General features: G+C 39.0%; 1 protein-coding gene across 6 annotated transcripts; it reads left to right on the forward strand.

The window, feature by feature from the left end:
• The first annotated feature begins 902 nt into the window (after positions 1 to 902).
• On the forward strand, positions 903 to 23,865 carry SERTM1 (serine rich and transmembrane domain containing 1). Of its 6 annotated transcripts, none has more exons than XM_045978149.1 (4): positions 903 to 1,128; positions 2,892 to 2,953; positions 10,334 to 10,435; positions 22,792 to 23,865. In XM_045978149.1, the coding sequence occupies exon 4, from the start codon at positions 22,975 to 22,977 to the stop codon at positions 23,296 to 23,298; it is 324 nt and encodes a 107-aa protein (XP_045834105.1). In that variant the 5' UTR covers positions 903 to 1,128; positions 2,892 to 2,953; positions 10,334 to 10,435; positions 22,792 to 22,974; the 3' UTR covers positions 23,299 to 23,865. The 6 variants fall into 6 exon arrangements, with proteins under 6 accessions (XP_045834105.1, XP_045834106.1, XP_045834108.1 ...); XM_045978150.1 differs by having other exon boundaries at positions 2,896 to 2,953; XM_045978151.1 differs by lacking the exon at positions 903 to 1,128 and adding an exon at positions 2,783 to 2,809.

Here is a 23,865-nt window from a genome sequence, read left to right on the forward strand (position 1 = left end):
CCTAGCCACAGGTGGTTGGAGCTCAGGGTGAATGCTGCAGGACAGGAGGGGATAGATGGAGGTAGAAGAAAAGGAGCCACACCAACATTTCACAAGTGCTCAGCCCTTCACGAGACAAATAGGCAAGAGAGACAATTGGATTGTTGAATGTCAGAGTAGAAGAGACCGCAGACATCAAATGATCTGTTGAAATAAGTTTTTCAATTGAAAAACAGGAATCCAGAGTCTTTAAGTGAAGATCATGGGTCTAGTTGGTAACCTGGTAACCGAAGTTAGTCTTGTCAGTTAAAGGCTCATTTCCCAGAGTTCTTTTAAGGTCTATGACTTTCTCTAAGCCAGTTACCCAGTAAGGACTTTTAGGGTTGTCGATTGCCCTGCCAGTGATGGAACTCCAATCCTATTCATTTCATCTGATGATTTGGCAGAGGATTCAGAGGGGAAAGAAGAGAAAAGCATGTAAGGAGATACGTGTGAGGCCAGGCTCACCACGGAATGGGGCTATGCCCTTATGCAACTCAGAGCTGAACTTGATGTGATGGATTCGTTGTCTGGAATGGGGGTTGCGTGGAACTCATAATAGACGTTTAAGAGGGGGTAGAAACTTGGCATAAAGTACACGCTTTCGCCTGCTGAGAGGTCTCTGAGTCCCCAGAGAAACTGCACCCCCGTACCTCCCCACACACAAAAGTTAACGGCACCACACCTGCCTTCCCCAGATGGGGCTCCCTGTGCGAACGCCTCTTCGTCCTCCAGGATTTTCCAACACCGGCTCAAGCTCCTCCCTCGCCCGAGCCGGGCTGCTGTCCTAGAGCCACGCGCCAGCCAGAGCCGCGGCTGGGGGGCGGCGAGGAGGGGGCCGGCTCGCCGCCATTGGTTGTGCGGACCGGAGGGGCGGAGGGAAGACCCGCGGTCCCGCGGACTCCGCGGCCCCGTGGCTCACTCCAGCTGCGCCCGCTGCCCGCCAGTCCGCTTTGGCCCTGCGCCGCCTTCTGAGCCCGATATTCCCGCGGACGGCTTCGCGGGCGCGGATAGCTGAAACAGGGGTGCCTACGAGGAATTCAGCGCGGCGCCAACCTCACCCGGGGTGCTGAAGCGCGGCCGGGGAGGTCGGCACGTCTGGATCCGCAGGTCAGTGAGAGGCTCCCAAAGCCTCCCTCGAACGGAGGCACTATAGTGGGGATCCGGGGACGCGCGAGGTGTCGAGCGCTGAAGGAGGGCTCGCCCTTTGCGAGAAGCGCCCTGACTCCTCTCCTGGGGCGGCCTCGAGTTCCGGAGCTTCCACTCCCTCCGGAGCCGCCCCCCAGACTCTCCCTGGCTCCCAAAGGGAGGCTCCTTCTCTGGACTCCCCTGAATCTATCTCCTTTGTTGCCGGCCGTGTCCTTCATGGCCCCCGAAACCTCCGCAGGTTGGCTTTCCCGATTCTCGGGATGACTTCGCTGGGCTACGCAGTGCCCGTGGCCCCAAGATGACCCGCCTCAGTCCCCGACACAGAGCCCGGAGGATCTGCCCTCGCGTCCGCTGTTGCAGAGATTGATTCCTCGGTGCAAGTGTAGGCAGTTCTACACTTTGCAGAACGTGCTTCTAGGTGCATTCTGTTTGCATTTGCCTTTGTGATATGTGCGGTCATTTATTTGTTTTGCGCGTATCTGGGCACTCGCCACGCGCACACTGCACGTTTTCCACCTTAACGGTGCTCACCGGAGTCTTTCCACCCATCTTAGTGGCTTCAGATCCAGGGAAGTTTTACCTGGCGCTGAACACTTGGTTCCCCAGCGTCAGTTTCCGAGTTCCCGAAAAACCTAGTAGAAAACTGCACCAGCTACTGGAATCCCGTGTTTCCCTGTCGAGATGCGTGGATTATGGGCAAATTGAGTTCGGGTTTAGGAGAGAGGTGTGTGATGTCGCCCGCTCCGGGTAGCAGAAGGATCCCTTCATTCACAGAAACATCTTGGGGCCAGGTTGGCTGTACCTGCGCGCTTTCTGCCTTTGGATGCCTGGGTCCGACCAGGCTCGGTTTGGTGTCAGGCTCTAGAGGCAGGGTCTGTTTCTTAACCTTCATTTCCTCTGCCTGTTAAATTTCCTTTGTTTTTTTTTTTTTTGTTTTGTTTTGTTTTGTTTTGTTTTTTCTAAAGTGTTGAAGTACTTAGGTGGTTCTTTGTGGTTGATAGTTGGATTGGATGGCTCTGGACATTCTCAAAGCCATCGCATTTGGTTGGGTCCACACTACAGGTGCAAAGGGCACAAAATGGGCAGTGATTATGTCCCAGGGCCAACCCAAGAGACCACTGCTCAAGATCTTTTTCCTCGGGAGCTTTTTGCTTTAGATTTTTCTAGACTCATTGTCACACAGCAACTGATCAACAGGAAAAAGGGCAAGATAAGTGATACTTTTCTCTTAAAAGATTTGTCTCAATGCAGTCTTGCTGCCCAATGCACCCTCCTTTAAAAAGGGGAGGGGTATTTAATTAGCTTATGGTATGCAACTAATCTGAGTGTTTTAACTTATTTGTAATCTAGCTCCTACAGATTCTTAAATCTATTTTGTGACTAAAATGCTTCATTTCGCTAAGTATAGAGGCATCTTGCTCCTACCCCCACCGTCTCACATGTACACACTTTATAATCAGCAACTAGTTGATCCCTTAGTGCAATTGCTTTTTGAAGTGTATATTAGTAAGTCTGCCTTGTAAACGAGTTGCACTGACACCACTCCCACAGGACATGTCCTTCAAATGCTGGGCATTGTGGGGATGGAGAACCATCTGCCAACCTCTGAAATATTCTGGGAATACTGAGTTCCAGAAAATGGGTGGGGTATTACATTTATGTATTTTTAAGGCTTATTATTTATTTGGCTTATGTATTTATTATTTTTGATTTCTTTACATAAGGCAGAGTGTTCTGAAGAGCTTGACACAGGTTCATGGTTCTCATTAAAGAAGCTTCATGTAAGGTAAGATCCATTCCATTTTCCCTGCTGTAATTTCAACAGATTTTATTGGATGTCTATGGTGTGTACAGGCCTGTCAGGAATGAAGAGATAAACAATGGTGTGATGACATGTGGCATCAAATCTATTAGAGAATTTATATGCAGGTTTCTTAAGAGTTTTTTTTTTCTTTCTGTTTTTTTTTTTTAAAATCAGGGCAAATGAAGGATGACAGCTGATTGGTAAGAATGATTAATCACACTGATCATAAGTAATGTGGAGTCATTCATTTACTGTAAGAATGAACGATTAACCCATCACAAGCAAAACTCTCTGATTTGACCTCTATTCAGATCTAGTTTCTATTCTCTAAGCTTGCTGTTCTCCCTTTTGTATTATTTTATCTTTGTATTTTAATATCCTTTTTTTAAAAAAAGTTGTAGACTTTATTTAAATAATTTTATATTTGTTATTAGAGAGAAGCAAGGTGTAAAATTATGACTGAATTTTTGTGTTTTGCTCATTTGGGTTTTTTAAATAGTAATTTAAGAACCTGGAAAAATACATTCCTAAAAGGTCCTGACGTCAGGCACTGTGTAGGTCCCACTTGCCTGGCTCTTGGCACCCATGAGCCATTCAGTAAACATCTGTTAAGTGAAACTAGAAGCCAAAAGTAGTATTGTAGAAGAATGCCATTTTCTTCAAACAGACATGTGTGGAGCATATTGCATTATTATATTACTATGTATTACTATGTTAATATAAAGCATCACAGGCTTAACTTTTATTATTATATGTTATGATTCTTAATGACAGCTAAAAAAATAAAAAGCCTTTAAGTTAGTTAAAGGAATAGGGAACCTAGTAAAGAAAAGGCTCAAACCAAGTGCATGAGTTGGCAGGATTCCTTTTAGCTAATAGATCTAAGTAGAGAAATCAAGCCACAGGCTTAGGTGCAAAAGTCCATGATACACGCACATGTAGATCAGCCTTTGACTTAGAACTCAGAAAGTCTATTTGTGCATTCACTGATCATTTCAGATACATGGTAGCAGACAAATAAGCCAAGTGCTGGAATCCCTTCAGTTCTGATTCTGATCTGTGGCAGATGCGTCCATGGGATACAGTGTTCTGAGTTGCTCAGTCTCGAGATACAGAACGCCTCCTTCAGGAGTTCCTAATGTATAGGATCTATGCTCCTGCACACATTTGGAGCCAGGAAATAATCACTGTTTAGTCTAAGTCTTTTTGGCAACAACAATGACAAAAAATGGAGATTCTGAATAGTCAAGTAGCCCTATATAAGTTACAGAAATCTCTAAGCATGAAATGGCACAACCCATCCAAAACAGTGTCAGTATTTCAAACCTCTGAATTTATATCAGGAATAGGATAGACTATCATTAATATTTCCTAAGTTCCTAGGTTTTAAATTCTTATCTATTAAGATATATGGGAACTCAGTCAGTCCAGATTTATAATTTGCATTATGGGCTTGATTGTTGATGCCACTGATGTTGTTGATATTGTTGATTTTTTTATATTGTTATAGACAATAGTGAGAGGATATGGAAGTTGTAGCCTCTGATACTTGTTAAACAGGGTGTCTTATGGTAACAGACCTGAATACAATTTTTGATGGGAAACAAAAGGATAAGGTGGCTGTAAGAACCTGTTTCAAATTCAGAATGAAAGGAAGATGACTTACACCACAGTTAAAGTAATAAACAATTCATTCAACACATAGATTCACTCTTCAGGGAAAGCCAGAATGGCAGCTCTCCTGATTAATTTGCCATTAGTCTGGTACTGATTAGAATTGCCTGGTAATCTATTAACTATTGCCAATTAAACTGGTTTGGTTCTTACTCACTTTCAATTTCCCTGTGACCGGGATTATAGCAGCTGGATTTACTCTTCTCTTTTCTTAAAGAAAACTTTCACAATATCCCATAAAATGCAAATATAATACAAAGAGCAATTAAGCCCTATTGGGCAGATTGACTTTCTTGTTTCAGCCAGAGAGTCTTAAACTTTGAAAGAAAAGGTACATTTGAACCATTTTAAAGGTTTTGTTAAGTATATATGCAGTACAAAAAAAAAAAAAAAAAGGAGGAGGAAGAAGAGTGGTGATGCGGGGAGTGAAAGAAGAGAGGGAGGAGAAAGAGTTCCAGGCTTAAAAACCTGTTGCAGGGGCGCCTGGGTGGCTCAGTGGGTTAAAGCCTCTGCCTTTGGCTCAGCTCATGATCCCAGGGTCCTGGGACTGAGCCCCATATAGGGCTCTCTGCTTCGCAGGGAGCCTGCTTCCTCCTCTCTCTCTCTGCCTGCCTCTCTGCCTACTTGTGATCTCTCTCTGTCAAATAAATAAATAAAATATTTTTTAAAAAACCAGTTGCATTTTCACTGCATAAGCTCTCATTAAATTTTATTTCTATTTTTCTCATGAAAATATCTTTATTGCTTTTTTCTCTGATTATAAAACAATATATTTTCTTTGTATCAAAATTCAGAGACATGCACAAAATTAGGATGTACAAACATATCCAGATCACCTGCTAACAAAAACTGTTAACAACTTTGTGCACAATCTTGTTTAGTTTAGTTTTCTTTTACATGCCTCTAAAACTGTGTATGTGTGCCTAGTAGTAGTAGCAGTGCTAGTAGTTGTTTTATATAAATGGAATCATACTATGCACTATTCTGAGGCTTAGTTTTTTTTTTTTTGTTTTTTTTTTAATTTTTTTTTCCATTTTATTTATTTTTTCAGCGTAACAGTATTCATTCTTTTTGCACAACACCCAGTGCTCCATGCAAAATGTGCCCTCCCCATTACCCACCACCTGTTCCCCCAACCTCCCACCCCTGACCCTTCAAAACCCTCAGGTTGTTTTTCAGAGTCCATAGTCTCTTATGGTTCGCCTCCCCTCCCCAATGTCCATAGCCCGCTCCCCCTCTCCCAATCCCACCTCCCCCCAGCAACCCCCAGTTTGTTTTGTGAGATTAAGAGTCATTTATGGTTTGTCTCCCTCCCAATCCCATCTTGTTTCATTTATTCTTCTCCTATCCCCCTACCCCCCCCATGTTGCTTCTCCATGTCCTCATATCAGGGAGATCATATGATAGTTGTCTTTCTCCGATTGACTTATTTCACTAAGCATGATACGCTCTAGTTCCATCCACGTCATCACAAATGGCAAGATTTCATTTCTTTTGATGGCTGCATAGTATTCCATTGTGTATATATACCACATCTTCTTTATCCATTCATCTGTTGATGGACATCTAGGTTCTTTCCATAGTCTGGCTATTGTAGACATTGCTGCTATAAACATTCGGGTACACGTGCCCCTTCGGATCACTATGTTTGTATCTTTAGGGTAAATACCCAGTAGTGCAATTGCTGGGTCATAGGGTAGTTCTATTTTCAACATTTTGAGGAACCTCCATGCTGTTTTCCAGAGTGGTTGGACCAGCTTGCATTCCCACCAACAGTGGAGGAGGGTTCCCCTTTCTCCACATCCTCTCCAGCATCTGTCATTTCCTGACTTGTTAATTTTAGCCATTCTGACTGGTGTGAGGTGATATCTCATTGTGGTTTTGATTTGTATTTCCCTGATGCCGAGTGACGTGGAGCAATTTTTCATGTGTCTGTTGGCCATCTGGATGTCTTCTTTGCAGAAATGTCTGTTGAGGCTTAGTTTTTGACTTAGCCATACATGTCTGATATCTTTCCATACTAGCAAATGTAGTCTTTTTCATTGTATCGCAATCCTCCATTGCATGACTCTTCTACCATTTATTTAACCAGTTCTTGACTCATGGACCTCTTGGTAGCACCAGTGTTTAGCTACAGAATAATACGTCTTTGTGCGTGTATCTTTTAAACTTGTCTGATTTTTTCCCATGGGGTAAATGATCAGAATATAAATAATATTGTTAGCCTATAATACCAGTATTTTTGGATGAAAAGGGAAGCACTCAAATAATTCATCCAACAAGTAGGAGATATTCCTTGCTATGACCCAGAATATCTTTTATATACCTGGCACATGATATTTTCTGCCCTTTAAAAAAACCCATTTGTTATTGATGTTTAACAGTCATACAGAGAAGTGCACAAAGTCATAAGTATATAATTTATGATTCATGTGTTCAATTTGAAAACACCCTTGTAAATGGAACGCAGGTCAAAAATATGTTTTTACTAATACTCTCCTTGATGGCTTTCATATACCTTGGCAACCTGTCATTCTAACTATTCCTCATGAGAAAGTCCTTGGTGAGCTTGTTGACCTCGATTTCCATCACTCAAGTATATGACTAGGGCATTGTGACTTTTAAAGTGACAGAGGAATATTGATGGGTTCTCAGACCTTCAAAAGGACTACTTGCCAACAAAGTTGGTCTGGCACTAGAATTAGTTTCTAAGCTCTTTCCTTCTGTCTGGCTTTTCTTTATTATCCCTATCAGTTTTGGACCCTGCATATATTGCAGGGCACATATTTTGATTCATATGATGAATTAACCTTGGCACATATTTTTGGCACATATTTTGATTCATATGATGAATTAACCTCTGGATAACAAAAGATACTGGATAACACGTTTTCATCTAATTACTTCTTGCTGGCCACCCAGCTCAGCTCTGAGTATAGATTGGATTTGGAACCAGAAAAAGATCCTGGGCTCCTAATTTGTGGTTTCAGTCACTAGTTATCTCTTTCTGCCATCCTTTTCCAAAAGGTATATAAACAATAACCTTCAAAATTTAATTTACTTAACTTTTAAAGACTTCAGTTTCCTGGTTTATAAGGACTTCTAGCTACCCAATTCTATGAAAAATGCTTTCCTTTGATGGTTGCTTATTTAATCTTTATTTTGGCATTATTTGATTTCTTTTTAATACAGGAAAGGTAATATTCAGAGTGACCATAGGGAAAGAAGGAATAATTTAGATACATGATAAATGTTTTAAGTCCATTCCAGAATGAATGAAAAGGAAAACCAAATATTTGCTTCTTTTGTGCTCATGTGTTTTCATTCCTTTTATTATTTTTCTAAGAAGCTGAGGTCTGGATTAGTTTCCTAGCCCAATACTGCTTCAAAATACATTTGCTATAACTCCTCAGCTATGTTCACAGTAATGAATTTCAATATTTATAGTGGATTCCTCCATCCTTTCCTTGGTTATCTCAGTGAATACTTGACTAAATAAAACTTTTGTTGAAAGACACAGCTGCTTGATAAAAAGTATGCTCAAGAGTTTGCTCTGGAACCTGAAACTATAAATTTAAATTTATAATTAAACTTATGTTAAATTTTCTTTAAATTTATAAATTTTATTGCCATAACTTATAAGATTTAGGGTGTGTTCATCATTATATCATTATTCTTTAATATTGAGTACTTATGCTTTGAATAATTGATATGATTTTATATGAGATCATTTATTCATTCATTCAATAAATATTATTATATTTATTAATATAATAATTTCTCTTTTCTTTGAATTTTGGGAAATTTGGGAAAAGTGACACATCACTTCTGGGTGGAAAATGTAAGACCCCGTGTGAGATTTGCCATGTCCCTTCCCTCTGCTGCAGCAATTGTGTAAATTTGGAAAGCTCTGTCCCAGATGAACTGAGTGAGCACCTTCACCCCTTGCTGGCTTTATTAATATTTAGTGGAAACAATTAATGCATTTGTTGTTTTAAGCCTAATCTACCTTCTCCTGACTAATACAAAATCATACAAAGTAATACAAAATATTACTTTGTATTAATTACAAAGTATTAATACAAAGTAATAAATATTACCCTATCCCAAAATAGAACAAATATGGAATACCTCTCCAAGAAGCTTCAAATTTCTTCATTCCTTTATTATTTTATCATGCAACCATCCAACAAATGCTTACTGAATGTCTTTATAAGACATCATGCTGGTTCATGGTTATAAAGATAAGTGAAATGGTAGTCCTCGGTTTTAGGGAGTTCATAGTCCATCAAAGCTTTAGATCAACAGGTAAACAAATAGAGTAAGTATAATAAAATGTGAGAAATGCTAGTGTAAAAAGGTCCAGAAATTGTCATGAGAATGCAGAAGGAGCCAGAAATTTGCATAGAGAAAGTCGGTGGGGATTTGTCTTATGAGTGAATAACCAGATGAGACAGAGGGGGGGAAAGTTTGAGTAGAGTCTTGAAGAGTGGACAAATTGGGTTTTGGGTGGAATTAGGGAGAAGACATGTACAAATACAAGGACTAAGCATATATATTTTTTTAAAAAAACACTGGGAAATCAAGAATAGTTGCTACAATTGGACCATCAATCTTAGGAATGATGGGGAAAAAGTGAGACTGGAAAAGTAACATGTGGCCAGATTAAAAGAAACATATTAACATAGCACAGATAATATAAGGAAAGGTCTTTTAGATTTCTTACTCAGTACGGTCACTGTAAAAATTTTATGTGCAATAGACTCTTGTGTGTAATGGTGATATTTTATCACTTTCCTATACATAGTTAACAAACAAGTATTTGTTGAATGAATAGATGAATGCACAAAAAGATACAGTTTTTCATAACCAAAGGCAACACCACTGTCCTATTACTTGTGTAATTTGACAGTACTACTTGTTTTTTCCCATTAGGAGTAATAAGTTAGTCTTAATATATCTTCACTATCTCTCACCTATTCCCACGTGAAGCCATTTGTGTATGTTTAAGTGACAGCTGGTCAGGACTGTCCTCACAATTAGTACCTCATCACGCCCCAGCTTGTTAGGGAATATATTTTTGGCTGTCCCAGTAGCTAATTCTCATCCTTTTAAACCTCACTCTTGCATGAAATTAAAGCTAACCACAACATCCTCTACAACCTTCTTTCTCACCAGTGCCATAAGGGGGTTTCGATATATTACATAGACAATTCTTGCAACTCTCAGTTATATTCAGAATTTGAATTCTTTATAGTCAATTTCTCGAATATCCAGCATAACCTCTACTGTTATAGCATAGTAAGATTTTGTATTAGTCAGGAGAAAGTAGATTAGGCTTAAAACAAGTGCATTAATTGTTTCCACTAAATATTAATAAAGCCAGCAAGGGGTGAAGGTGCTCACTCAGTTCACATGGGACAGAAGCTTTCCCATATTTACACAATTATTGCAGCAGAGGGAAGGGACATGGCAAATCTCACACGGGGTCTTACATTTTCTACCCAGAAGTGATGTGTCACTTTTCCCAAATTTCATTGGCCAAAACAAGTCATCTGGCCACCTTAAATTCAAAGGTGATGGGAACATGTAATCCTGTAACACGTCTGGAAACAGGAAGGAACAGCAGAGACATATGAACAGTATGAATGACCACAAGTCTTAAAATTATCCCTCTTTTACCCTCAGGGTCCCTGGAGAGAAGGAATGAAATGAACATAGAGCATTTGGAGACATAGGGATATAGATTTGAATTCCAGTCCAGCCTCTAAGTGGCTAGATGACCTTGGGGTAAGCTTTTATATTCTCTGATCCTTAATTTCCTCATCTGTTAAAGAAAGATGAGGGATAATAATAACTACCTTAAAAAGCTGTGAAGATTAGAGAAAATATACATGCACCATATGTACACATGAACACATATACAAAACCAGTACATGCTTTTTTTTAATTTAATAAATGCTGGCTACTGTTGTTCATATTGTTATTACTGTTTCCCCAAACTGTTGTGCTAGACATTCTTTCCCCTATGTAACATCCTGGGTATACCTTCTTCTGCCTATCACGTTCTGAAGACAGTCTCATTCCACAATGATGTGGGAATGCTCCTGTCACCTTCTTTATTTCCCCTCTACTTCCCACAAGTATTCTGGCATGATATGCCCCCTACATCCCAGCCCAGTTTAGCTTAGAGAACTAAAGACCAGATATAAGAGTAGTGGGCGATGTGTGAACATGTGTTTCTGACCAAAGCTATTCCGACAAGTGAATAAAAAACACAGAACCTACAACCTTAAGGGTAAGGTAGAGATAAAGGACAAAGTCAGTTAAATCTCATATAAGAGATTTACTTTGTTTCCTTGAATAAAACCGTATTTATTTATATTTTTAGAAGACTATATAACTATTTCAGTGATCTGTTTTCTATAATTCTTAATTATTTCTCAATTACATCTCCTTATATTTTTGAAAAGACTATTTTACTTGAGAGAGAGAGAGGGAGGGTGTGTGTGGTGGGGGACAGGGGCAGAGGGAGAGGGAAAGCAAGAATCTCAAGCAGACTCCCTGCTGAGCACAGAACCAGACAGACAGACATGGGGTGAGATCAAGACCTGTGCTGAAACCAAGAGTCAGATGCTTAACTGCTGATCCACCCAGGTGCCCCCACCTCCTTACATTTTTAAGTTTAACACATTCTGGGAGAATTTGTGCCTACACTTGTTTATTGCTTCCCTATTGTCTTTGACAGATTCTCATCTTGAGTTGTTATCTAAAATGACAACAAGCTGCTGAGGACTTGATTTCCTCCCACACTTGATAGCCTGCCATATCATTTTGTTCCATGTTACAAGGAACATGCAGACATTCTCTTTGTTAGGCAGACTTTTGAGTTTACTGTACCGCCTGAGAAAGAGATAAACAAACAGAAAGAGAGAGAGCATTAAGGCAAGCTCTGCTATTTGATTCAAAGCAAGAATTAGCAGGACCACGGAAAATCCAACATGGGAACATGCTTTCCTGATGAAAGACATACCGTCCTGTTCTGTCCCCTGTCCTCCCTGGTGTACCTGGAAATCCTGGTAGATGAGTAATTTCAGAGCCATAAGAGAGCACTTTGTCTCCTTATAGGATTGGTGTTCAATGCAGTCCCTGCCTAAAAATCTGACTCATCAGGTACTCATCATTTTAGGGTACCTACCTATATTTGCAGTCATATAATTGGTGATGACTGGCAAAAGCTCTATTAATATCAGTGTCCCCTATTTTTTCATTTGTAGCTGCATTTTGCATGATGATTCAATTTCTAAATTGTTCATTGGCCCCTATTTCATAAAATATGGACCATGGACTATAAGAGAGTTTTTGTGGTCAGGCTTAGCATCTTGCCACACTAGAGGACTCACCCAAACCAGGATGATAAGGGAGGTGGCTGCTGGTTTAAGAGTTTTAAAGGATTTTGAGTTCTGATCTGCGGAACTTAATATTTGAAGCCTATCTGACACCTGCTGCCTTAAATAGTACTTAGTACTATTTAAGTACAACTTGTACTTAGTTTATTTACGCTTTTGTTTCCTGCAGTCCCTGTGTAAAATCTGGGCCTCACTGACAGCTGTGGGCTCTCACTGGGCTTCCCAGGAGTCCAACTCATTTGTCCTTATTAGAAAACCACACTTGTGCCTGAGGGCATTATGCTAAATAAAGTAAGTCTGAGAACTACAAACACCGTAGGATCTCACTTATATGTGGAATCTAAACAAAACAAAAGAAGGCAAACCTGAAGTCAGCTATAGGAAACAGACTAGAGGTTGCTGGAGGTGGGTGATGGGGGGCTGGGTGAAATTGGTGAAGTGTTTGAAAGATACAAACTTCCAATTAGATATTAAATAAGTCATGGGGATGTAGTGTACAGCATGGTGACTATAGTCAATAATAGTGTATTATGTATTTGAAAGTTGCTAAGAGAGTAGATCTTAAAAGTTCTCATCACAAGAAAAAAATTGTAACTATGTGAGGTGATAGAAATTAACTAGACTTATTTGATCATTTTGCAATATATACAAATAGGTCATTACGTTGTACACCTGTGTGATATTGTGATTTATAATGAATATATATTCCATCTTCTCCCTGTTTGTGGCATTTCCTACCTGACAAAAGGCACGAAGGCGTCTTTTGTTATGTTAATCGAGGTGACTTTTGAACCACACCAAATGGAGAGGGCTGGTTGCTAGAGGAACTCACCTTGTGATTAGAAGGTTGGAACTTCGAGTTCAACAGAAGGAGAAAAGAAAAGGGCAGGAGGTTGAATCAATCTCCAGTGACTGATGATTTAATCAATTATGTCTGCATAATTAAGTGTCCATAAAAACCCCAAAAGACAGGGCTCAGAGAGCTTCTAGGTAGACCAACCCACGGACATGCTGGGAGAGCGGCACACTCAGCATGGAAACACTGTGCCCTTTCCTCATAGCTTGCCCTATGTATCTCCTCTGTCTGGTTATTCCTGAGTGATATCTTTTTATAACATACTGGTAACCTAATAAGTAAGATGTTTCTCTGAGTTCTGTGAGCTGCTCTAGCAAATTAATTGAACTGGAGGAGAGGGGCTTGGGAACCTTTGATTTATTTCCAGTCAGAAACACAGGTAACATCCTGGGGTTTAGGATTGGTATCTGAAATGTGTATGTTGAGGGGAGGGTCTTGCAGGATTGAACCCTCAACCTGTGGCATCTGATGCTATCTCCCAGTCAGCAGACAGTATTAGATTTGAGTTGAATTATAGGACACTCAGCTAGTGTTCCTAGAATTGCTTTTTGGTGTGGAGAATGGCTCCTAGTTCTGTGTCACAAATTGGAATTGGTATCAGAATCTATTTAGCCTGAAACTAAAATAATGTTATATTGTCAATTATATCTCAAATAAAAAGAAAAGAAAACTATTTTCTCTTGACCTAAGATGCCTCCTTATCTTTGGATACTTACACCACAGGAGAGATGCCCATGGCCACTTCTGAAGAAGACTGATGATGTAAGATGAACATAATTGGGGAGTCCGTGATTCTGGAGGTCCATACTGAGATTCAGACCAGTGGGTGATAGCAAGCAGTGAAGTCATGAATAAGGCTGGCTAGTGAGTCACCATTCCTGGTCTTTAGGTGGCATTTCCCACCACGATGGATCCCGTTTCTTGGTCATATTAAACTTCCTCTAACTGATCCTCTCATGCTTCACGCCTAGTACCCATGGCTTAGTGGGCATAATGAGCTGATGGCAGAAGCAAATAGTTGAGTTCTTTCAATGTCGTTGGAAAGATTCCTTTGAGGAATCAGGCTTCTGGCATTGTGTTTCTTTAGAAGCTTCCAACATTTTAGCTGATTTACTGCATATTATGCCAAGCATATTTTCTTTGCTTTTAGATTTATTTATTTATGTATTTGAGAGAGAGTGTGTGTAGGGAGGCAGAGAGAGAGAAGAAGAGAGTCTAAAGCAGACTCCGCACTGAGTGCAGAGCCCAATGTAGAGTTCAATCTCATGACCCTGGGAAAACGACCTGAGCCAAAACCAAGAGTCAAATATTTAACTGACTATACCACCCAGGCATCCCAAGAATATTTTCTTGACATCCTTCGGGACAAGTCATTTTTTTCCCCAACTTACATGTTGAGAAATTCTAAATCTACTGAAAAGTTACAAGAATAGTAACAACAGACACCTATATATTCTTTAACTAGAGTGACCAATTGTTAACATTTTGACATTTGTTTTATCATCTTTCTTCTGTATGTGTATGTAAATGTGTATACTATTTTTACTTATTTATTTATCTTTGGCTGAAATATTTGAGTGTTAGTTGCTGACATGACACTTTATGGCTACAAAGTTCAACATGCATTTCTTAAAATAACATTCTCCTATATCAAACTTAGGGAATTTAGTATTTACATAATATAGTTATTTAATGTGCAATCTATAATTAAATTTCTCCAGTTGTCTTAATAATGTCCTTTATAACAAAGCTGTTTTTTCTTTTAGTTGGCTCAAGGTTATTGCATTGCATTAGGGGATAGATCTTGAAATCTGCCTTCTCTTTCTTTTTCTTAGTATTCATATGACTCCTAAATCATGTAACATGGCCAAAACTGAATGTATCCAAAACAGCCTGCGTAAGCTGCCAATTACTAAGCATTCTTTTTAAATATTCATTTTACTGTGGAAAGCATCATCATACTTTGACTGTCAGCTATTGAGGACTAGATAAATGAGAGAACTTATTTAGCAAAATTCATATGTATATATTATGCTAAACACTGGGCTAATATCCAGAAGGGATTGGCAATTCACACACTATGTAATCAACTAAGGTTTTATTTGTACTTATATTATGAGGGAAAATGGTTCATTAATTCAAGTAAATGCTGTGCCTTGATTAAAAATGTCATCACATAGAAGACTTTGTGAGCTGGAGACTGAAGACTTAAAATGCAAGACCTAAAACATTTATATACATTTGTGATATTCCCATCTCTTCTTGAGGAGCAGACTATAAAGCACCTTAGTTGAAACAAATACATGACTGTAGTTGTCAATAAAGACAGATCTGGATAGTGGCTTGCTTAGTTAATTTGCTAATACTGAAGTTCTTTTAAGACAACCTATGTCATCACAATTTTTTTTCAATCTGTACCTGTACATGTGATTTTATGGATAGTCTTTGACATATTCCTGTGTGCAAAAATGGAGCATTAGATACATTATATAATTTATATTCCTCTCCCCTCAATTATCAAGATATTTTAAGTAGAGATGAAGCTTAGAGTTTAATTTATGGAGTGAATGAAATATTTAGTATATATCCATTCTTATAAATTGAAAGTTTATGAGATGAGAATTTACAAGAAAATTTATACAGAAAAATAACAAGCATTTATAGAAACATGCAAACAGAAAGTTCCTCATTAAACACATTAGCTTGGATGCCTGTAGAAGAGGGAAGAAATTGGAATAAGGAATTAAGATAAAAAGGAATCAATGATGACAATAAGCTATGAACTGGGGAATATATGTATTTAAAGAGGAAGGTAGCAGTAGAAACAAACAGAAGTATTGTTAGGGAGTAATACAATACCATGTTCTCTTCTGATTGTAGCGAATGGCATTATGGCCCATGGCTGCCCACTTCTGAGGAATCTGCTCAGATTTACAGTGGACATCATCAAATGGCTGTTGAGAAACCAAATTTCCAGGCTCTATCCTGTTCTCTTACAGCAGTTTTAGAGGAACCCAAAGCTCCCTGGAGCCTGAGAGAGTAGACTAGAGATACCTAGTGGTCTACATGTAAAGGTTTAAAGAAAATTGTAGCTAATCACAAAATTAATTTTATAAAAACAAAATCTTTCCCAGTGTCATACTCTATAAGGGGACTGTTATGAGCAATTTGATTAGACAAAATAAAATATTGGATATAAATTATTTTGACTGCAGAGGGAGAATGAGAGACAATGGAAAAGGAGAAAACACCATTTCATTCTTCTACCAGAGAATGGCTTAATGAGAACTTTTTAAAATGTGTCTAGCCTTATTAAAAATAAGTAAGATTTTTTACATACTAATGCTGATTTAACCAATTCTAACTGCTCCAAGAATAACAAATGTTTTTTTCCTATTACACTTCTAAAATACTGGAAATGATTAGATCTGAGTGGAGGGAGAGAAATGACCTGAAAGCCCTTACTAAAAATACTGTAACATCCTGAAAGGCCCTTCTTGCTTCTTACCTACTTTCCTCCCACTGATTCATTTCGACCTTGCCTATGATCTTCAAGTCATTATTTCTCTGGCTCTTTGCTTTTTCTTTAAATGAAATGTTTAAGCCAGTGACCTTTTCTCCCGCTCCCTAAAAGAGACTTTCATTGTTCTGCTGCTTCTTAAACAGCTCCTGCTTCCTTCAACCTTCAGGTTGATACTTTTCTCATTTTGATTTAGACTCATAGTGTTAGTCAAGAGGGATCCAATATCCCCAAAAGGTAAGACAGAGCCCTTCCTGGTCTTTTCTAAACATCATAAAAGAATTATGAAAGTGCTATGTCTATATCTGCCTTTGTATTTGATCTGTTTTTTTAACCAGAAAATTATCTATTTAAATTATCTTATTCTAAAAGAGTATCATTCTTAAATAATTATTCTTCCTAAGGCAGTGTTTTGGACATAAAATCTTCACATGGAATATAAATATAACACAAATTTATTAAGAATACTTTGATTTTTCCAGAACATCAGTGATATATAAATGCAAGGGAGGTCATATCTACTCTAACATTTGAGGTTGTACAAGATGGTCAGTCATTTTCAAATCCCTTTTTGAAATACTTTCTTGTGTATGAGGCTTTTTTTTAACTTCACTCAATACACCATTTTGTATATTAAGAAAGGTATATTCTGAATATTTTGTGAATTACAGTTTATGTGGATAATTAATTTTTAAAGAATTAAGACAAAATAACTGACTTAGCATAAAAGCATTCTGAGTATAATTTAGTTATTTTGCTAAGGAAGTATTTTACTGGGCCTGAGGGTAATCCAGATAGACAAAAGTCATCACCAGGGTAGAGAGATATAGGAGACTGGTCTGAATCCAAAGCAATGTAATGACCTATCCTAGAAATTGATTTTTAAAATATTTTAAGGTAAAATTTTAGCTGATACTAAGCTATTACTATGTCATTTTTTAAATTTTCACCAAAATATAATGGAAAAACTGACTGTATTTTCTGATCATTCATTTGAACAGTGGGTAAAGAGAACTGTTAATTTTAATTTTCTGTCTTACATTATCCTGTTTAGGTCCATGAATTCTAGTGTATTATTCAGACTCTTCATCTTCTATATTTCGTTACTCTATTCAATATTTAATAACAGATAGACCCAGTTTATTTCCTTACTTGATTTTTTTTATTGGACTATTGCAGGGACTAAGAAACAGAATTCACATATAGTTCTACCCTCTTACAGCATTAAATAAGAGCAGTTTTCAAATATATGGATAGCTGAATCATCTTTGAATAAGGATAGCACATCAGATAGTAAACTTTATTTTCAATATTGTAAGCCCAATGGGTAAGTATTTGCCATTTACTCCAAGTGACAATCTACATTTAGAAATTGTGGGAAGTATGTATGTCAACACCAGCCTTCTCTCATCAGCCAAAGAAAAAGCATTAAGAGTAAAGATAATTGTGCAAATGGTAAAGGAGTGGCTCGAGATCTCATATAAAGCATACTATTTTCTAAGTAGAACTAAAAACAGCTTTGCTTAAATGTGATAAGGTCCCTACTAGATTTTGGAAATGTTAATTTCTTTTTTTTTTCCCCCATTTTATTTATTTTTTCAGCGTAACAGTATTCATTGTTTTTGCACAACACCCAGTGCTCCATGCAAAACGTGCCCTCCCCATTACCCACCACCTGTTCCCCCAACCTCCCACCCCTGACCCTTCAAAACCCTCAGGTTGTTTTCCAGAGTTCATAGTCTCTTATGGTTCGCCTCCCCTTCCAAATTTTTTTTTTTTTAATAAACATATAATGTATTTTTATCCCCAGGGGTACAGGTCTGTGAATCGCCAGGTTTACACACTTCACAGCACTCACGATAGCACATACCCTCCCCAATGTCCATAGCCCCCTCCCCCTCTCCCAATCCACCTCCCCCCAGCAACCCCCAGAAATGTTAATTTCTATGTGTTCTACAGAGAAAGAATGTATCATTACATTTTAATATCAAATTTTATATTCGTAGACAAAAACAAACATTTTACCATGTCGTGTTAATACTTTATCTTTCAAATCATTACTGATGGTCTGGGACAACAGCCTTTTTGGAGAATGACATAGCAGGACTTTATAATGATAAAATGTTGACGCAATATCCTAACAACCAGGGCACTCTTTATGTCTATAAGGCAACAAAGCAACTTACCCAGTTTCCCACAACAAAAAACCTTTTAAATAGTTGTTATTCACATAGACACATTTTTTAATAAAGGTCAGAAACTCAGAAATTGCTGTGCCAGATTTGAGGCTGACTGTAGGCAGAGTTTTATACACCATTATTTTATAGAAGTCAAAGGCTCTGCCCACACACTGGCCACCAGAGGTCTTGCAGGGCTTGTGTGAGCAGACTCAGAGTTGGGGGTCTGTCAGCTCTTTTTCTTTTTACCAGGCATGAAGGTACACGTCAGAGAGTATGCTTTTATTCTTCTAAAACTTTACAATTCTTATAATCACTCCATGGGAATGAGAGCTTCCATTCTTCTAGAAGAGTCATAGAGGCATGGTGCTGAGTGTCATGGAAGCAGAGACCCCCAGGTTTGCCTCTATACTGTCTATTCATCTCCCCACCTCACTGGGCTCATGGAGACCTTATAGGTCCCCTCTTCCTCACTTCAATGGTGACTGCCTTTTGTAGATTTCTTCCCAGCACAGGTTTTTATGCAGAGACACAAAGGGAAAGTGGCTGACCCTGAACCAAAACATTTATACAGATCTTCATTTATAATGTTGTGATCCAGCTGTCTCATTTTCCTTTCTCAAAAATCACTTTCGGAGGATGGTTCAGAAAAAAGAAATCATCATGCCCATGTGACTTTAGGTGCCACCAAAATAACAGTACACTGATGCTGCCCTGAGACAGGTCAAGGCTATGCATTTAAGATGAAGTCTCTCTCTTTTTTTCTTTAAACCTAATCTATTTGGAGAAATGGCCCAAGAAGCATCATCTTGGAACATACTCATTTGATTTCATTTTCACAGTGCCATTTTTGGCCTCATTCACATGGTCACAAGTCCTGAACATATACAACTGGCCTCATCCTGAACATTATACACAGACTATCAAAATGTTCACCAGAGAGAAAGAGGATTTATCAATTTTTTAAAATTCAGTAAGAAAGTGAGAATCAATGCCATCAAATTAAAATGATTTCTAACAGTGCATATATTCTGTTGTTTCAAAGTAGAACAGTGAAATTAGATTTGCCTATCTGTCATTTAAAATTACAACATATTCTGGAAATGATATCAAATCTGAAATATTGGGAGAATATTTAAATTATTTAATCGAGAAATGTCAAATAATGACATGAGCTTTCGTTTGTTCATTTCCACGTTTGTTCATTCTTCCAAGATGACTTAGAAGATCAGATCTTTTCCCCAAATTCTTAAATCTCATTTCCTGTAAACTATTCCGTAGACCACTGAGGCTCAGCAGTGGGCCTTTGGTCTGAAAGAAGGAGATCTTCAGAATGTGAAAAGTGTTCTTGGAACATTTATATGTAAAGAAATGCTTTTGTTTTAGCAAGTCTTCTGGTAGCTGCTAAATTGTTGATACTCTAGTGACATTGTCTGTGCCTCCAGCTCTACCCTAGAAAATGACAGATTTCACCTGTACATGCCAGACTGTAGGGCTAGCAGAGACTTGGAAATTTCTTCTGGCCTTTCTAGGCATTCAGAAGGAACTTGTCTACTGGTACTTTACTTGGGCTGGCCTTTTATAATTTTCTAAGGATGCTTATGGAAATGTTCTTACAGACTAGCTCAGGACCTCTTAGCAAAGTAGGGAAGGTAAATGTTACTGCACAAATAGGAAGACTGAAAAATTAAGACTAAATTGTGAGCTAGCCCCGAGTAGGTAGCAGATAGGAACTAATGATGCAAGTCTTCATAATTTTCCTCTTCCCATCACAGTTGAGAAAACTCAGGACACAGTTGAGGCATGGAGTCTCGTCTCTCCTCTGTCACTGTCTAGCTGTGACCCTGAGTAAATCATGTCTTTGTGGCTTAGTTTCCTCAAATGAGAATAATAATTCTTGCTCTACGAAGGAGCTGTGAGGAACACACAAAATGCATTGTCCTTCTTTACCCATGCTAAGAAAAGAGGATGTAAAATCCTTACTCCTCAAGGGGCGCCTGGGTGGCTCAGTGGGTTAAAGCCTCTGCCTTTCGCTCAGGTCATGATCCTAGGGTCCTGGGATGGAGCCCCGCATTGGGCTCTCTGCTTGGCAGGGAGCCTGCTTCCTCCTCTCTCTCTGCCTGCCTCTCTCCCTACTTGTGATCTCTATCTGTCAAATAAATAAATAAAATCTTTAAAAAAAAAAAAAAAAGTCCTTACTACTCAAATAATGGGAAAATTGAGACCAGATGGTATAAGGAGTTAGGATGAGCAGAAGCCCAAAGTCCTGGCTTATCTTCTAATGAGATATTTCTTTTGTCAAATCAATTGGATTTTTTGTCTCTCCATTTCCTCGGCTAGACTTAGGAGGTCTTACCAAAACAAAGAATATTTCTTTCTATTCAGCCCATAATGTTTCTATCCTAGTTTTCTTTCCTATACATCATGCTGCCTCTGAAACTCTATTTTCCCTAAAGATGAATGGCTAAGACATTTAAATGCTATAAAAAGGCAAGGGATTGCCAAATCGGTGTGACACATTTGAGTCCCAATGTGAATCTCTCTCTCTTTTTTTAAGGTTTGTTAGGAGCCTGTAGCAACCTAATGGAATTAAAATCACCAAGCAAAGCATAATGAGGAGTAGGAGTCAAATTATTTTAGGAACTACTAAGACACTGTATGTGGCCTACTCAGAGGAACTCACTAGGATCATTAGCCTACATGACACCCAGCAGGGACAGCCATTTCAGAAGTGTCCCCCCCCCCCCCTTCTCAGGGATCATTAAGGCTGCTCAGCTCCGACCACAGCGACCAACACCAACGTCAGCCCCTCAAAGAGTCAGCCACTTAATTAGATCTGGAGAACAAAAGGGAAAGGCAAGTTTTCAAGATAAAATGCAGGGCAGAGTTTGGGAAAAGGGAGAGCCAGGGGCAGAGGGGATCTTTTCACATTAGCATTTCACTACATCTGACACAAGGAGATTTAAAAATTTACAGCAAATGGATTGAATGCCATAAAGAGCTAGGAAGAACATCTTTTCTGGACTTGAAGAGTCATCTGCCCCAAGGGATCATCCTCCCTCAGGCTGCATTCCTCACTACCACGTGGACTTAGTGGGCTGGAAGCCAGGCAGAAACTGGCTGTGACTTTTCCAGTGATGAAGGAGAGGGTGTCTGAGACACACTGCACCCACACTTGGAGCCTGGGGAGCCATGTGGTGTCCCGCTTGCTACCTGCCTGTCAGTCTGCTTTGCTTCTGGTGTTTCTCACAGGGACCACATTAGGAGAGAGAATATGGTAAAAATCATTCTTTGCCTCCTGGCTGAGAGAAAATTATTCCTTCACCACTCCTATTAACACACATATACACACCATAACCTTTATTTTGGCCCAAACTTTTACAATTCACAAAGTGCTTCCATGCCTATTTTCTTGATCCCTGAATAACACAGTGAGGGAATGGAGCAAGCCATTCATTTTATAGATGAGAAAAGTGAAACTCAGAATAATGTTGCCCAATACCTGAAAGCTAAAGGGGGAATTCAAGCCTCCCTCAAACCTACATCTCTTGACAAGAAATGGTGTACTTTCTACCACTTAAAGGGAATCGAACTTTTTTCTTCCGAACTAATCTGAAGTGTTTTATTCAGTACTGAAGTATGCAGAACAAGGTACACAAGTAGATCAAAAAGAAGAAACATGAAGAAATGGCCCCTTATTTCAAGGAAATGAATTTTTAGAAACAAATCACATTATAAAGGTTCAAGAAAAAGCAAACTTACATGTGTGGCGTGATTCTTCAAAGTGGTAGAAATAAATACTGCTAGTGGACTGGAGGTGCGCAGAGTTAAATTTCTGGAGAAGGGAGGTTTGGTGCTGACTTTTGGGGTCCTATTCTCAGAGCATCCACTTGGAGCATCTGTTGAAATCACAGCAGATGGAGCACATCAGAAATGTATTTTCCTTTTTATTTATTTTAGTTCCTTGGAGAATCCTGGCATCTTAGGTACTGTGGAGGTAAACTAAAAGTTCATTTTTATATCATCATTTGTAATATAATGACATAAACATTATCTATTTCTGGAGAAGTAATTTTGTTCCCTTCCCTTCTTCAAGTGAAAACTAGAAATCAGGTTTAAGTGTGATATTTTGTGAATAATGCACTCAGCTGTTTTTTTTGTTGTTTGTTTGTTTGTTTTTGCAGTGCCAGAGGACACCTGATCCCCTGCTGCCTTTGTCTGAAAACCAAGAAGTTTGTTGTGCTGATTTAACTTCCTACAATCTTTGCTGATGCTATCATTAAAAAAAAAAATGCTGATTCTGTCCTTTTTAACCCCTGTGTAACAGACTTTTAACATACTTGTGCATTCTTTGACCCTCCATAAAGATGTCTGAACCTGACTCTTCATCTGTATTTTCGGGTAACATGGAAAATGGAACTTTCCTTGAGCTATTTCCCACATCCCTGTCCACGTCAGTGGACCCTTCCTCAGGTCACCTCTCAAACGTCTACATCTATGTGTCCATATTCCTCAGCCTTCTAGCATTTCTGCTTCTGCTTTTAATCATTGCCCTCCAGAGGCTCAAAAATATCATCTCCTCCAGTTCCTCCTACCCAGAGTATCCAAGCGATGCTGGAAGTTCTTTCACCAATTTGGAAGTCTGTAGTATTTCCTCTCAAAGGTCCACTTTCTCAAACCTTTCCTCATGAAGATGGAAGAATTCCTGAATGGTACAGCAGCCTAGGTTTTCCCTTGCAGGAAGTGTCACATGAATGAGTTGCTTCATGAAAGAAATAACCCCTTTCTTTTCCAACCAATTAGACCTGTTTCTCCTCCTTCACCCCTCATTTCTTGTTCCATTCATGATGCTTTTCATTTGTGAATGTAGGAGTTGATGCTGACTCAGAGAAAATGTGTGCAAACCTCGAGGGGCAGAATTTTACACAAACCACCTGACAATCGGAGCAGACTTCTTCAAGGTGGATCAGTTCATTTCACTCTGCTGGACACCTGAGGCAGAACTCATCTGAGGCGGCCTCACAGTGGGTGCTGGATATGGACTCTTGCACTTCATTTCTCTTACAAAACCGTGAAACCAACTGAGCTAGAAGAAACTGGCAAAATTAAGTTTGAACTACTTAGAAGATATTCTCCATATTTAAAAGATAAAGTGGAAACACCAAATTTAAAAAAAAAAGTCAATTTAGATTTAATGTAGGACATTCCTAAAACTGGAGGCAAAATATGCTAAATGTTTTGTTTTCACTTTAACAAAT

This window comes from Meles meles, chromosome 14, assembly GCF_922984935.1.
Source record: "Meles meles chromosome 14, mMelMel3.1 paternal haplotype, whole genome shotgun sequence".
In the NCBI taxonomy this organism is placed as follows: domain Eukaryota; kingdom Metazoa; phylum Chordata; class Mammalia; order Carnivora; family Mustelidae; genus Meles; species Meles meles.

Excerpts from the sequence above, each read along its gene's own strand:
- SERTM1 (XM_045978149.1), top strand. The coding sequence starts at position 22,975 with ATGTCTGAACCTGACTCTTCATCTGTATTTTCGGGTAACATGGAAAAT.